Here is a 16731-nt window from a genome sequence, read left to right as displayed (position 1 = left end):
TGATCAGTTTAATGCGTCCATGATAACAGAAGTGAGAGTGTTCCTTCCCTTCCCAAATAAATGAATAAATCATACTGAACCGAACCGTTCAGACAGTAGTGGTGTATTTGGAAATGTGTGTTTTGTGTCCAGCAGAAGGCTGAGGCCACACCGTCGACAGACAGCTCACCTTCAGACGTCACAGAGTTACAAAGGGTAGAGTTTGGGCTTTCTCTCCGTGATATACACTGAAGATCCTTCAGCACCCGCTCCGTGATTACACACAGCCGTCTGAAAGAGCTGTCTGTGTTTGCAGGAGCTGGAGGAGCTGAAAGCTCAGCTGAAGAGTCAGAGCGCAGAGATCACAGAGCTCCAGAGAGAGAAACAGGAGCTTCTCAGAGCATCACACGCCACAGTAAGAGTGTTCCAGTCCAGACACACACACACACCCGTCCTGAGAGACGCTTGAGCACCGCACTGTTTTATTGAACGAATCATTGGAGTTGATTCAGTGATTCATTTACTCATAAGAACTTGCCACCAGCTGATAAGGTTTTTGTTTCAAATTTATAGTATTCATTTAATTTTCAATACTTTGACAGTATTGTTGTGACAGTGAAATGAAGTATTAGTTACGGAATAGTAATTGTGGCAGGACACAAAAAAAAGTAACTTAGTAACTTGATATCGAAATCAGATTTCAGTCAGTCCACCAGAAAGACTACCGTAAAAAAACATATATAAGTCGCACTGAACTATAAGTCGCATTTATTTAGAACCAAGAACCAGAAGAGTTCACATTACCGTCTCCAGCCGCGAGAGGGCGCTGTGTGTGTTCAGTGTAGACTACAGGAGCACTGAGCAGCATACAGCGCCCTCCCGTGGCTGGAGACGGTAATGTGAACTCTTAGTTCATTTCTCTTGGTTCATGTCAAATTAATTTTGATAAATAAGTCGCATCTGACTATAAGTCGCAGGACCAGCCAAACTATGAAAAAAAGTGTGACTTATACTTTTCAAATAGTTGTATCTCAGACAAATATTGTCCTCCGAACAAACCACACATCAGTGGAGAGATGATTTATTCAGCTTCAGATGATGCATACATCTCAATAAAACAAAAATTACACTTATTACCAGTTTTGTGCTCCAGGGTCCCATTTCTGATTATTAGCATCCGGATTATTCTAGATTTGATGAAAGCAGAATTGATTTAATTTTATAGCAATGTAGACATCTTTTCTGTCTCTTTTGATGCACCCTTGCTGAATAAAAGTATTAATTTCTTTAAAAAAGGCTTTGAGTGATTGTGAGTCTTTGTCTTGTGTGTGTCAGGGTTCAGAGGTCGCTGTGTGTGAGGAGTTGGAGAGCAGACTCTCGGCTCAGACAGCAGAGGCGCTGAAGCTCAAGGTGACCTGCTCCTCCTGTTTCCATCACACACACACACACGCTTCTTCCTGATCCTGTGTGCCTTCACATCCCCGTTCTCTCTGTCCTTCAGGAGGAAGTTCAAGCTCTTCTGCAGAGGAAGGAGGTGATGGAGAAGGAGCTGTCTTCGGCCTCGAGCACAGCTGCCATCATGCAGACGGAGAAGAGCCAGCTCCAGCACGAGCTGCAGGAGTCCAAGCGGGAGCAGGACGATCTCCTCATGCTGCTGGCTGACCAGGACCAGAAGATCCTGAGCCTCAGACACCGACTCAAGGCTTTGGGAGAGACGGTACGCTACACACGCTTTCTGTGCTCTTCCTCTAAGCTCCTCGCTCTTATTCTTGCTCTCCGTTTGACTTTCCCCTGTAGATTGAAGATGAGGATGATCTGGATGCAAGGGACCAGTTTGACGACGACGATGAAGAAGAGTGTGACGAGTAAAGTAGTGACTTCATAGTGGAAGTGAAAGACTGCTAAAAGTCAGCTGACACGCTTGGAGACCATAGAGCTGATCTTCTGATTTTTAGAAGATAAACCTGTTTCTTTATTTTCTGTGCACCTGCTTTTTCATTTTTAGATTTTCTTCTGCACTGTTGCATTTCAAAGAAGCTTCAGGTTTATCCGGATCCTAAACACAGATCATCTTCCCCGCTGCTTATGTCCTGGTGGCACACCGTCCGTGATTCTGGACGGAAGATAAAGAGAAGATCTGTGTGGTGCAGACCCCAGAGAGAGCTCTTCATGTTTAACAGATCTGTTTTACAGTAGATGCTTGAACCGTTATTCCTCTTCATTCACAGATCAGGATCAGACACACTCGACCCGACACTTCAGTAAAACACTGCTGACGTCCCACTGAATGATGGGATACCAGACGCTTTCAGCTTCCTCTCAGACTGGAGAGCTAATGTGCAAAACTTGATTTCGCCTTTGGTTAATTTATGGATAAACGAGCCTCCTCAGAATAAATGACAGAAATGCTTGTGTGTGGTGTTTTGCGTGTACAGCTGCATTTGAGGATGTTTGCAATTCTCAAATAGAATTTTATGAAATGCAATTCATTCAGAAAACCCTGCTGTAGTATAATTAAATATTTGCTGTTTGTACACTACAGTTAAAACATTTAGAATCACATCATCTTATGTTATGAAAAAAAAAAAGGTTGCACTAAAATCAAGTCAAAATCGTCTGTGATGCACAGCAATGAGAAGACAAGTATCAGTCTCTGTTTTTATGGCTCTTTCTGCACTGAATCAACTGAACTGTAGACCTTTGGTGGGGTTCTACCGAACACAGAACAGCATTATTAGCCTGCATCCTTCATGATCATACATCAGTTTAAATAAATGAGTAGAACAGAGTATACATGTTAGAAGAGAGATGGACACTCAGCAGAGTGCAGTTCTGACACTGACCAGCAGGGGGACACGGGCCAGATCCTCAGGTCAAACTCTGTATTCTGTCATTAAACTGTGTCTAAAAATTAAAACCCATAATATTCCAAGAATTAATAAGTTATTAAAACTAATTCAGGCCTTAGTTGCAGATGTTACATGAAAATTAAAGGTGACAGAAGAGACTTTGTTGGCGGTGATCGAATTACTTTAGGAGCCTCATTAATTATTTAGAGAAATCCTCTTGATAATTCTATGAATTTATTGCTGAAGGCTTTCTTTAATCTTTCAGATTGTTTTCTTGTAACTTGTATCTCATCTCCGTCATCTACTGTGTTCATTTTGATAACACTTTACGATAAGCTCCTTAAGTTAATGTGTTAACTAACAGTGAGCAATAGCTTTATCGCAGTATTAAAAATGCTTATTTTTCAATGTTAGCTCGTATTAACTAATACTTATATGATGTCAGTAAATTCAAACTTATTTTTAAAGTGAGCTTTTATTGTGTTTATTATGTTTAGACTTCAGATTACCTGTGATATATTTATTGTAAATACCTTCAACACACATCTGTCAAATGAAGGAAATGATCTTAAAGCATCATTCCTCCAGTCTTCAGTGTCACATGATCTTCAGAAATCCTTCTGATATGATGATGAACTGCTCTGTTATGCTCATTTGTGTGCGGCACATCCCTGCTTTGGTAAACATTGATTTGGTTTCCGGTTTCATGAGCTCTTCTGATCCTTGTAGTGTTCTGCTGAGCAGATGCTGTATTGTTTGCAGTTTCAGGATATAGTTCCCCTCGTGTAGGCAGGTGCACCACTCACGAATACAGTAGATATTCATCAGTTATATAAACACTTTTTCTTTGGATCCATTTAGTGGCTATTATTAAATATGCAATGCCATATTAATATAATGCATCACATAATAAAACCCAGAAATGAGAGAGTACAGACTCCTGCCTCACTTCCCTTCCAGCATCAGTTTGGAGGAGAAAACACATTTTTGTTATGTTCTTGTAGCCAGGTACAGTCAGCCCATAAACTAAAGTCACCGAGTGCTGAGCCTTTGTGTGTGTTTTATATGCTGTGATAGAGTCTGTGAGCTTCGAGTTATTCAGACTAATGTTCATGTGTTGTGTAACAGACTGGGCTGGAGATGTTTCGCTCTTTCAGGACCAGCTTGCTGAGCCACAGAAGCCTGCTGCTTTTCTCTTGACAGGGAAATTCAAATGCAAGCTTTGAAAGTCAAATTGAATGTTCCCACTTTTTAAGAGAGAGAGAGGGGGGAAAGAAAGAAAGAAAGAAAGAAAGCAATGCAAATGAGCCCCGTCCTTCAGCTTTAGTGCACTGGTAATGCATTCACACTTGTCTTTACACAACACATGCATCGCCATACTGCTGCTCACTTTAATGATTTCATTCATTCACCTCCTACTAGTCCCAAACAGAGATGTAAGAGTACTGAACAGACTGTTAGTGTCACTGACTGGATATGTCACTTTGCAAATGTTGTGAAACATGCAAGAAAAATAAAAAAAATCATCATTATTTATTTAATAATCATATTTACTTTTTTATCATTACATATACACTGACATGTTGAGAGCTAGCTGTGATCAAGCTTTTATTGCTTTAATGTCACTGGCTTATTTTGGGACTTTAGGGTGTCAGTCAACAGAGATCTTGTGTTGGTGCAATAAAGCAATAAAGTTGCTCGTTTTTGTCATTATTTGTTCAAGGTATGCACTCCTGTCCTCACTCCTGATCAAACTTCACCTAAAGACCTCTTTTGCAAGAGTGAAGAGACGGGATAAACCAGCTTCCAGAGACATTTATCTTTCTCAACGTTTTAGGAGCAATTAGCGTAACAAGAGTCGATGACAGTGGCCCGTCCAGACGGTTGGGATTCAGTGAGGTCTCAGTGGCCCAGAAACTGAAACCAGGTGGTGTTTGGTCAAAATGTAGATCTTCCCATTCAAGATCAAACCCCTGTCCAGACTGAAGGATCAGGAGCCGTACAGCTGTCCTCGTCAGTATGATGTCTGTAATCTCTGCTCATTAGTCAGCTCGTCAGGCTCCTAGAAAGATGCATGTCGAGCTGCTCTCTCATTGCTTGAGAACAGAGCCTGAACTCATCACTAAAGGTAGTGTGAACTCGCACGTCAGCAAAAAGATGCAGTGTTTTCAGCCATTCCTGTCAACTTATGCCTCGCAGGTGTTCAGTTTCTAACTTACCTTTCAGGTGAAACTTGAACTCATCTGATAGAAGTGATAATTCTCCAACCTCTGTCTGCTCTTTCAGAATAAAGCTGACCTGTGTGTGTGTGTGTGTGTGTGTTTACTGAGCTGCATCCAGTAACTCTCCCACTTTTTTGACTCCAGTGGGTTTGTTTCACCCTGCTTCTTTACAAAGCCTACACATATTTCTCTTCTGTACTCAGATAATGCCAGAGCTTTCCTTGTTGCACAGTCACACGGAAACACAGCTTTGACTTCCGCTCAGGTGAAACGTCTGAGACAGATTCAGACTTGAATACCACAAAGAATGGGTGATATGTCAAATATTCATGATGCATTCTGTTGGAAAAGATAATGAAGCAAAGCACGTACATCAGAAAGAATGAAGAAGCTAATAAGAGCAAAAATAAAAAGAGAAATAGAAGAAGAAAAAATAACTGATGATCCCAACGAATTAAGCAAAGCTGTGAATATTGCAGTGATTGAATCCTTTGGGAAGTCCTTGTGTGACTTTTTTCATGCATTTTAATAAAAGTTGATACATTTGGCTGTTTATTAGAATTTTAAATAACACTTTATTTTTAAGGACAGATTCTTACTATTAAGTAGTTGCTTATTATGCATGCATATAACTAGCATATTAGCTGTTTATAAAGTACCTTACTATTCTACATGAGCATACTTTAGTACCTTAATCTTAAACACAACACCTAAACTTAACAACAGCCTCACTGACTCTTAACAAGCAGCTCATCAGAAGTTCAGTGAGACTGAAGATGTATTTAAAGTCAATGTGTGAAATGGTGTTTTGATAAAGCGGTGCATAGAAATAATTAAATAAACAACATTTCTGTAAATGCAATCTCAAAGCAAATGGATGAATATAGAATATGTATTAAAAATGAACATATTGAGATGTGTTATCACTGTAGCTGCAGTTATTAATGTTCAGGAAATCAGTGTGACGAGTTTGTCCTGTGTTTGCTTCACACCAGGCCGTCGGCTGGGAGGTGCCGCCTGTTTAGGGAGTGTGCACATGATCTCTTACCTGCTTGGGCTCACACACACACACACACACACACACTGAGGCTGCAGGACAGAAGTTTCACATCTGCTTTTCTAACTGCCTTTACGTGGATTTCTTCCTCCTTTGTCTGTGATGTTTTTTCGACAGATCTGAAATGGACTGACTCTGCCTGTGGATATTTCTTCTCTTTTATTTCTGCGTCTTCACCTCTGTTTTCTCTCAGGTCTTCGTGTGCTCAGCACAGACAGGGTGAGTAGTTTCCACAATGACATAAACATCACACTGTGATTCAGATAAATGACCCGTTGAGATCTTTAGAAACTATGAGTCCATTTCAAGCCAGATGGGGTTTGGAAAGATGGAGGATGTTATAATGCATACTATACTATTATTTATATACTGTCACTGTTGTTTTCATTACTATTTGCATTCATTTTTTTTTTACCTGTGTTATTTAGTAATTGATATAAAGACACTGTTAATTAATGTGGCTACAAACAAAAGGAAAAAATCCTTTTAAGCTTCATCCAGAAAGATGAATTTAAGTGCCATGCTCCAGATTCTGTCTGGATGACGTGTGCCTTTCATGTTTAGTTATCCTATATTCATGCTTCAAACATTAATAAGAAGGTTGTGGTATTGTTTGATTATTTTTATATCTATTGTTGGCATCCAGCACACCCAAGCTAGTTAATCCATCCATCAGTCCGTTAATCATTACACCGGCCTGGAACAACTCAAACACACACCTGTCACAGAAGCATTAGCTCATATATTTCATATGCTCTTAACTTGATTTCAGTGTGTTTTAGTATGGATTCATGTTCAAAGCTGCCTGATAAATCATCAGACACAGAGTATACACACATTCTCCTTCCAGGATGCACTGCGTTTGAAGGGAAGCTGGAGATGTTCCTCTCGGGTGTGGGTGAATGTCTCGGTGTACAGCAGCTGATTGTGCAATCAACATTTTTTGGTTTCAGTTCCAGTCAGACGGCTATAAACTGTCGAATCTGTAACTCTTATCTGTTTCTGGCTCTCTTCAGCTGCACTCAGCTCAGATATGTGAATCCACTTGATTTTATTTTGACGTTCTGCAGTTTGATCTTGCTTTTCTGTCTAGTACTTGGGAACTTTATCCTTCAGTCATAACCTGTCACACTGTTTTCACAATGCATTTATCTGTGCAGTCATCAGAGCTGATGCTAACGTCTCTGACAGACAGTTGTGTTTGTGAAATAGCTGGAAGTTGCATAGTGAGGTGGATGGTAACATCCCATGTGGAAATCTCTATTGGTATTGGTAAAACATTAGCTGTTAACTGTAATAACTGTTGATGGATCTGTGTAGATATTTTTGAATGATGCTAGAATTCTGTGCAACTTTCTGTGAAATTGTGCAGTTTTCAATAATTTCTAATGATAATTGATTAATTTGTAGATTTTTTTTTAAAACTTTGGTTAATTTCAAACATCAAAGAGAAAATATGAAAGAAAAAAAGTATATAATGGTTTCTGCAAAAATATACGTTAGCTGTTTCCAAAACTGATAATGTTTCTTGAGCAGCAAATCAGCAGTTAGTAATGCCAACCAACCAATTCCTGACCCCCAGGACAAACTCTTTTGGAAATGCTTTGCATGGCTTTGAAGTTACAACGATTGCAGATTAGATTATTAAAGCAAATTATATATAATGAACTGATGAGAAATGCTGCCAAGCAGGGGTCGAGCGATTATCGGCACCGATATTAAGCTTTTTTATGGTTATCGGTAATTTTCAAAAACAATTTGCTGTTAAATAATATAAAAGCATTTAAAGGAAGTTTTTGTCCTTAGTCTTAATTTTGACATTAATTATAATTTTTACATCAGACATATATATTGGTTCAAAATATCGGTTATCGGCCTACTTGATCAATAACAATTGGCATCTGTCCTGAAAACCGTTTCTAATCTTCTTACACAGAAAAATACTCTTTCTACCCAGGTCTTTCATGAGAGCCACTTTTTAGATATTTATAAAATCTAAAAGTTTTTCTCTGTTTATAAAATGTAATGTTGCTTGTCTTCTGTTTCAATCTAGATGACATGGCGTCCTCAGTACCATAGTTCCAAGTATCGCCATGTTTTTGGGAAGCCGGCCTCTAAAGAGAACTGCTACGATGGTGTCCCCATCACCCAAAGCGTTCATGACAATCACCTCTGTGCCGTCAACCCTCGCTTTATCGCCGTCATCACTGAATGTGCAGGGGGCGGAGCCTTCCTGGTGCTGTCCATCAATCACGTGAGTCGAACACACTCATGTCTGTGACTAGCACTGATACTGTATGGACTGTGTAATGTGCTTTTAACACACGTTAGATTTTCACACGGGTTAACTATTTATTTCTTCTTGAAATCTTGTGAGTATTTAGTCATGATTGTGCATGCAGAGTTTCGACACATAGATGTTTTTTGGAAAGGCGGGACAAATTTAGCGTTGGGGTCAAATGAAAAAAATCTAAAAAAAAACATTTTTCACATATTTTATACTATTCATTCTCTGCCAAGCTTCAATAGAGGTTTTACATGAATCATTAGTGTTTAAACACAACAGAAAGGTTAAGGACAGTGTGGCGAGTTACAGAATCTTCCCTCGTTCTTCAGGGCAAAGGAAGATCTTTTTACCTGCATATTTATCAGCTTCTATTATTTTACAGCCTAACGTACAAAAATAGCTTCTCACACACTATCTTTCTGTAACACACACACTCCCGCACGTGTACCTGTTCTGACATACTTTTTGTCATTTTATTGGTCTGTGTTCACTCGTTAGCTCACTTCTCAAGAATGGCATGAAGGCCTTGAGGCATCTTTCTGTATCATCTGTCTCTTCTCCTTCCCCCAACACCGACGGTTGTAAAAAAGTACTTTCTGTTAATGTTAACTTAAGTGTGTTTTGTTAGAAGTGGAGAATGGGATGTGCACACAAGATCGTCCTCTTTTAACTAACACAAATCCCTGGGCCAGATATTATGTCATTTTTAATTCATGACATTTGTTTGTGTCAGAAAAATATTTCAGTGTTTGTTAACGACAAAATGTCCTGCAATGATGCTGATAGAGTCGACAAACAAGAAATGTAAAATGTTCTGACCACACATAACAGGTTCATGCATGTTTCGGCCCAGATATGAAAAATGATAAAGTCAAGTTACCAGTTAACTGAGTCATTAGTGTGACGTTACTGTTTTTGGGCTAACAGATGATGTTCTCCTTGTTGAGACTTGTGTCATTAGCAAACACATTTCTATGCTATGACTCGTAGTCAAACTTGAAATGACTTTGATTCAGTTTATAAAACAGTCCTGTTTCACTCTAATCTGTGTAAAAGACATTGAGAGATTGAAGTGTTCTCAACAATGTTTTAAATTGTTTTAACATACAATTAGTGAGATTTATATATATATATATATATATGATGGTAAAGCTGAATATTCATTCCTCCAGTCTTCAGTGTCACATGATCTTCAGAGATCGTTCTTCAGTGCTGATTTACTGCGTGTTGTTGTGTGTGTTCTCAGACTGGGAAGGTAAACCCTCATCATCCGAAGGTTTGTGGTCACAGAGGCAATGTACTTGACATCAAATGGAATCCGTTTAATGACTTCAGCATAGCGTCTTGTTCAGAGGACGCCACAGTAAGTCACTCACACATCTGATGATCTCATGATCTCAGTCCAGTAGCTTGCATGTTTCTGATACTACAGCGTGTCTTGTGTGATCATGTTTGTCGTTCAGGTGAAGGTCTGGGATATCCCTGAGCATGGAGCTCTGAAGAACATCACGGTGCCTTGGAAGGAGCTTCAGGGTCATTCACGCCGCGTCTGCCTCATTGAGTGGCATCCCACCGCCAACAACATCATCTTCAGCGCTGGATACGATTACCAGGTGCTTAAACTGGACACATATTTGTCATGGAATGAAGACGGACTGGATTTCAGTCCACTGGCCCCAAGGAAGTGTGAGCCGGTCGTGCCAGAAGACATTTGAAATATTCCCAGTGATAACGAGCTCTTTTCACACGTCACCAGACGCACACTATCATGTGTGATCATGCTGAAGTTTATCCACTTTAACTTCCTTTCCAGGAGACAAAATAGTGGTATTGGTTGAGTGTGCGTCCTTAAATATATTCTGAAAGGAAAAAATGTCTTATATCTCCGAGGTTTGTCCTTCGTGTGATCTGTATGATCCAGCCAATGAGATCAGACTTTTCTTTGTGTCAGGCCGACAATTCAATAAACGAGACGTTAACATTAAGTGATTTTAATTGTAGGACAATGTTATCTTTATTTGCTCTATTTCCATAATGAAAATGGTTCCAAACAAAACCAGGTTGTGGATCTCTGAAGCAACACACTGCAGTTATTTTACTGAATGAATCTGTGTTTTTGAACAAATCAGTCGAATAAATGACTCAACGACTCACTCATTAAGACTCTGCTGCCACCTACTGGTGATTCTATTTGAATATTTTTTGTATCATTTTGTATTTTTATATTCTCATAACTCATATCTCATAACATTATTTATGTCATTTTTAAGTGCAGTCTAAATGCATGTGTGAGACCTCCTTAAAAATAAGTGTATATTGTATACACTAGAGTGGCTATATCAAACAATATAGCCACCCTATTTTATTTGAAGTGTGTCCTGTGTGTTCTGACACACACACACACACACACACACACACACACGGATGTCTCTGGGCTTAGCCCCTCACTCTTGTCACTCTTACTGAAAGTATTTGTTTTCTGAATGCGTCTTGTGTTTGGATGCAGTGCATTGATGCTTATAGCTGTCTGATTCATTGTTTCTAAATGATGATTTCTGGTCTAAGTAAGTTGTGTAGGTTCATCACTGTTTCCCAGTCTGCAGTGGACTAGTCCTTTAAGTGTGTGTTTGTTGGTGTGTTGGTGTGCAGGTTCTGGTGTGGAAGCTGGACGTTCCTGAACAGGTGATCAAGAACCCTGTGCGCTGCATCAGTGTGCACACAGATGTGGTTCTGTCCATGTCCTTCAACACAGACGGCAGCAGACTGGCCACCTCCTGCAAGGACAAGAAGATCCGTGTGATTGATCCACGCAGCGGCGTCCTGTTACAGGTCTCATCTATTCACTTGATTTTAATTAGGAGCTATCGTACGTGTACTTGCACAGAAATAAACTTCCAACACAGCTTCATCAGCTCAAACATTCACACTGTTGTGTCTCTTCATGCGACTCAGAGCAGAACAAGACTTCAGTTCATCATTTCTTATTTTATGATTGATGAGTGATTGATTTGTTTTAACAAGTATGTTTTTGGTGAAAGAGAATGTGCATTTATTTCTGAATCTCACTCAAGTGTAATGTGTGATTTCAGGAGACCGACTGCAAAACACACAAAGCCAGTAAAGTGCTATTTCTTGGAAACCTGCAAATGCTGCTCTCCACGGGTAATTCACACTGGAACCATCGTCAGATTGCACTTTGGGATCTGGTAAGAGCTGCTCGAAATAGGCTTTTCCGTTAGAATGAATCACGAATCATGTAAAAGATATCAAAGCAGCCATAAATGAGTCAGGATATTACGGTCAGCCGTTCATCATTTCCATCGGATATTAAATGTTTTGCTACTTCCATCTTACCTCGCTCTCTTTCAGAGTTAAAACTGTCGCTTCTGCATTCATTTGATCAAAATGCTGGAAACGTTAATGTGTTACATTAAAATGTCTTTTTATGACATAGTAACTCTTTGTAACAATGTCTTCTCCACTTTTGATCAGTTTAATGCACACTTGCTGACCAAAAACAAAACAAAAATCTTTGACCTCCTGACCCCAAAAACATTTAAAAACATTTTTGTACAGTTTTTACAAACAGTAAAACAGTTTTATGTATTTATTTTTGAGACACAGCCAAAAATGTGATTCTCACTATGGGGGAATTATCTGTCGCCACATTTAAATATTTGGGATATTTTTGTCACTTTTGGTGTTTATTATTATTTTATTTTTTTACCCCAAGCCTAGGCTAATCATGACTTGTGTCTCTCTCTGTGTGTGTGTGTGTGTGTGTGTGTCTGTTTGTCGTGTGTGTGTGTGCGTGTATGTGTTTTTCTCTCTCTCTCTCTGTGTGTGTCGTGTGTGTGTCTGTTTGTTGTGTGTGTGTGTCTGTTTGTCGTGTGTGTGTGTGTGTGTGTGTCTGTTTGTCGTGTGTGTGTGTCTGTTTGTCGTGTGTGTGTGTGTGTGTGTCTGTTTGTCGTGTGTGTGTGTCTGTTTGTCGTGTGTGTGTGTGCGTGTATGTGTTTTTCTCTCTCTCTCTCTGTGTGTGTCGTGTGTGTGTCTGTTTGTTGTGTGTGTGTGTGTGTGTCTGTTTGTCGTGTGTGTGTGTCTGTTTGTCGTGTGTGTGTGTCTGTTTGTCGTGTGTGTGTGTGTGTCTGTTTGTCGTGTGTGTGTGTGCGTGTATGTGTTTTTCTCTCTCTCTCTGTGTGTGTCGTGTGTGTGTCTGTTTGTTGTGTGTGTATGTATGTGTGTGTCTGTGTGTGTGTGCTTGCGTGTGTGTGTGCATGTATGTGTTTCTCTCTCTCTCTCTCTCTCTCTCTGTGTGTGTGTGTGTGTGTGTGTCTGTGTGTGTGTGCATGTATGTGTTTCTCTCTCTCTCTGTGTGTGTGTGTGTTTGTGTGTCTGTTTGTTGTGTGTGTGTGTGTGCGTTTGTGTCTGTGCGTGTGTATGTATGTGTGTGTGTGTGTCTGTGTGTGTGTGCATGTATGTGTTTCTCTCTCTCTCTGTGTGTGTGTCTGTTTGTCGTGTGTGTGTTTGTGTGTCTGTTTGTTGTGTGTGTGTGTGTGCGTTTGTGTCTGTGCGTGTGTATGTATGTGTGTGTGTGTGTCTGTGTGTGTGTGCATGTATGTGTTTCTCTCTCTCTCTGTGTGTGTGTGTGTTTGTGTGTCTGTTTGTTGTGTGTGTGTGTGTGCGTTTGTGTCTGTGCGTGTGTATGTATGTGTGTGTGTGTCTGTGTGTGTGTGCTTGCGTGTGTGTGTGCATGTATGTGTTTCTCTCTCTCTCTGTGTGTGTGTCTGTTTGTCGTGTGTGTGTTTGTGTGTCTGTTTGTTGTGTCTGTGCGTGTGTATGTATGTGTGTGTGTGTGTCTGTGTGTGTGTGCATGTATGTGTTTCTCTCTCTCTCTGTGTGTGTGTGTGTTTGTGTGTCTGTTTGTTGTGTGTGTGTGTGTGCGTTTGTGTCTGTGCGTGTGTATGTATGTGTGTGTGTGTCTGTGTGTTTGCGTGTGTGTGTGCATGTATGTGTTTCTCTCTCTCTCTCTGTGTGTGTGTGTGTGTGTTTCTCTCTCTCTGTGTGTGTGTGTTTGTGTGTCTGTGTGTGTGTCTTTGTGTGTCTGTGTGTGTGTGTGTGCGCGCATGTGTGTGTTTCTCTCTCTCTGTGTGCGCGTGTGTGTGTGTGTGCATGTATGTGTTTCTCTCTCTCTCTCTGTGCTTGTCTGTGCATGTGTGTGTTTTTTTCTCTCTGTGTGTGTGTGTGTTTCTCTCTCTCTGTGTGTGTGTGTGTTTCTCTCTCTCTGTGTGTGTATCTGTGCATGTGTGTGTGTGTGTTTCTCTGTGTGTGTGTTCTGCAGGAGGACCTCTCTCAGTCGTCTTATTCCGAGGACTTGGACGGCTCCTCAGGTGTTCTCTTCCCTTTCTATGATCCTGACACACACATGCTTTACATATCTGGAAAGGTGAGTGTGTGAGGGTCACCTGGATGACCAGATTACCAGTGTTTGAGAGCTGTATTACTGGATAACACAATGCTCCTTTAATCTTTAGGGTGATGGAAATATCAGATACTATGAAATCAGCTCAGAGAAGCCATATGTGCACTATCTGACTGAATACCGCTCTCCTCTGCCACAGAAGGGGATAGGTGAGGACAAAAACACACACATAACAACCAGTCTTCATGACTCCATTCCCTCATTAGAGATCGCCCTCAACAGTGTTTGAAGAGTTTAGATGATGCTGCAGTTCTTCTCACTTTATTTAAATTTAAACTAAACTATAATGCGTTTCCGTGTAATTAAAAAACAACACATTCCGATCACACAAAGAAAGCATTCTTCCTCTTCACACGGGTGCTTCTCTCCTCCTCAGTGGTCTTTGCGTTCTCTTCCAGGAGTCATGCCGAAGAGAGGCCTTGATGTGTGTTCCTGTGAAATCTTCCGATTCTACAAACTAGTGACAGCCAAAAGCCTCATAGAGCCTCTGTCCATGATCGTTCCTCGAAGGGTATAAACCTGTCCTCAGATCCATACAGCTCCTGCTCCAGGACGATGTGCAGCAGTTTGGCTACATGAGATGTTCTTGTGTTGTGTTCCACAGTCAGAGTCCTATCAAGAGGACATCTACCCGCTGACCGCTGCCAACAGAGCCGCTGTGACCGCTGACGAGTGGATCGCTGGACGAGACAAAGGTGATAACCCTCCAAACAGCATCTCAAGACAAGAACTTACTATTAGGAGAAACTTGAGATAGAACTCTAGCATAAACAGTAGATTTTTTTAGCGTACCGTCTCAAAAATGAAGCTGCTTCAAAATGTTCTTTAAGCGATGCCATAGAAGAACCAGTTTTGGTTCCACAAAGAACCATTCAGTCAAAGAAGCATCTCTTTCTTAATCTTTTCTAAAATCTTCAGATGTTAAAGGTTCTTTATGAAACCATTTTAGATATAGAACAGGTTCTTCTATGGCATCGTCAAGCACCTTTATTGTGCTCCGCAGGTCCTGTGATGATGTCTCTGAGGCCTGGGAGTAAACTGGACTCGTCTGCGGAGCATTCCCACGATCCAGGACGCTCCCAGCGGATTCAGGAACGTCTGGACGATCCCAGAGCATCTCCAGATGAAGAGCGCAGCTCCACAAGCCACATCAGCAACGGACAGCTGGACTCCCCCCCAGAAACAGAGCAGGAGGTGCGCTGCCGGGCTCCAGACGTCCAGTTGTTGAGTGTTTCATGCGGTCCTCTAACACGAGTCTCTGTCTGTAGATACGACAGCTGTTCTACAAGCAGCAGGAAGAGATCCAGAGGCTGAAGGAGCAGCTTCTCCAGAAGGACACGCGGATTAAACAGCTGGAACTGGAGATCAGGAACGAGAGAAACTCACAAGCCACTCCTGAAAGAAACTAGTAAACGCCTGTTGTGCTTCTCCTGAGCTGCGGTCACTTTACCAGAGTCCGGTCAGATCTACAGGAGTTGCTTTCACAGATATGGGTTGTGTTCCAGTTGGGGGAAAAGCTGCTTGGTTTGACGTCACTCGTGACATCCGGCTGAAGGAAACATTCATATTCTCATCTCTTTATGGAAAGTCATTGCTTGTGTGCACAACCTTTATGAAAGGGTTTTTAGTTTTACACTTTGGCACTATGCAAACATGTTTTTAGCTTGCGATCGTACTTGTTTAAATGTTTATTATTATTATTATTTTAAAAATGTCTTGAATGAACATGTTTTATAAATTGGGCTATTTGAGATTATTCGTGAATGTGATTGTAACGGATTTTTTTTTTTCTGATTAGTTTTCTATTTAAATGAATGAGTGATGTGGCATGAAAGTTTGATGATTATAATAATAATAATAATGCTAAAGCAAATTAATAAGACAAGGGGAGGTACATAAAGATGCTATTTTAATGTAGTTGCTCAGATATTTTCTAAATGTTGACCTTGATTGCAGTCTTTTCTTTTTGAATCCTAAACTGATATAATTCTGATGATTTGGGCTCTCAGAGAAAAAAGCCAAATAAGAGGCTTTTGGAGATTCAATAAAGCATTCGCTACAAATAAACGTTTGCCATAACTCAAACTGACATTATTTATTAATCTTAATTTCTACATTTAATAATAATATAGTTTTCAAATCAAAAGTTGTATTTGTTAACATCAGTTAATGTTCTGTGAACTAATTGAGCAATGAATAACAGACATTAACAAATATAATAAATGCTTTAAATATATATACAGTATATAGTTAATGTTAGCTAATGCACTGATGAGACCTTAAAGTTACAGAAAAAAATTAACATTAAAAATTCTAAAAGTAGTGTCATAACACACACACACTCTCTCTCACAAACACACACACACACACACACACACAGAGGACATAATTTGGCAAGACAGAACAGATGTGGTGCCCTCGTGTGGCTGTGAGAGGAAACACAACCACTTCTCATCAATCACTGAACGCAATACGGATTTAATTTGTATTAAAGCCTATTTTGAACAAACTTGAATTTAAATATTTGCACAAACCTAGTATTGTGCCTCCCTATCCGGAGGTAGATTTATCATTAAAACATTTGCGTTCAAGGTTTATATTAATGCTGTATAAATATGTGAAAGTCATATGAGAGGAGTATGACAGGATCATATGTAGGGCTCTATGAGCAGGTCATCATTAGTTTGGTAATACCAGTGCGGTTCCTCCCTTTATACACCAAACACCATTTGCCTAACTGGATTTAAAAGAACTAAAAAATAAATAAGCCTTAATGCAATTATGTATCATCTGAGAACACGTGTGATTGGATTCCAAAGAAAGGGTTTGCAATATTTGTGACTATATTGGTTCGTCAC

General features: G+C 40.2%; 2 protein-coding genes across 6 annotated transcripts in view; both read left to right on the top strand.

The window, feature by feature from the left end:
* LOC132142145 (general vesicular transport factor p115-like) overlaps positions 1–1908 on the top strand; it is a 12743-nt gene extending 10835 nt beyond the window's left edge. For 4 of the 5 annotated variants that reach the window (XM_059551787.1, XM_059551785.1, XM_059551786.1 and 1 more), the window contains 5 exons: positions 133–195; positions 296–394; positions 1315–1389; positions 1481–1696; positions 1777–1908. In XM_059551787.1, the coding sequence (XP_059407770.1) occupies positions 133–195; positions 296–394; positions 1315–1389; positions 1481–1696; positions 1777–1848 (525 nt within the window). In that variant the 3' untranslated portion in view covers positions 1849–1908. The remainder of the gene's footprint in view (positions 1–132; positions 196–295; positions 395–1314; positions 1390–1480; positions 1697–1776) is intronic. The other variant, XM_059551784.1, reaches the window with a different exon arrangement.
* Positions 1909–6097: 4189 nt separating this feature from the next.
* LOC132142143 (coronin-2A-like) lies at positions 6098–15293 on the top strand. Its single transcript, XM_059551776.1, has 12 exons — positions 6098–6326; positions 8161–8361; positions 9641–9757; positions 9858–10007; positions 11044–11223; positions 11484–11600; positions 13733–13837; positions 13926–14022; positions 14272–14384; positions 14478–14568; positions 14877–15067; positions 15142–15293. Exons 2-12 carry the CDS (start codon positions 8161–8163, stop codon positions 15280–15282), a joined length of 1503 nt encoding a protein of 500 aa, XP_059407759.1. The 5' UTR covers positions 6098–6326; the 3' UTR covers positions 15283–15293.
* Positions 15294–16731: the final 1438 nt, after the last annotated feature.

Source organism: Carassius carassius, chromosome 6 (genome assembly GCF_963082965.1).
Source record: "Carassius carassius chromosome 6, fCarCar2.1, whole genome shotgun sequence".
In the NCBI taxonomy this organism is placed as follows: Eukaryota; Metazoa; Chordata; class Actinopteri; order Cypriniformes; family Cyprinidae; genus Carassius; species Carassius carassius.
The sequence above is the reverse complement of the archived record's forward strand: the minus strand, read 5'-3'. Positions and strand labels throughout refer to the sequence as shown.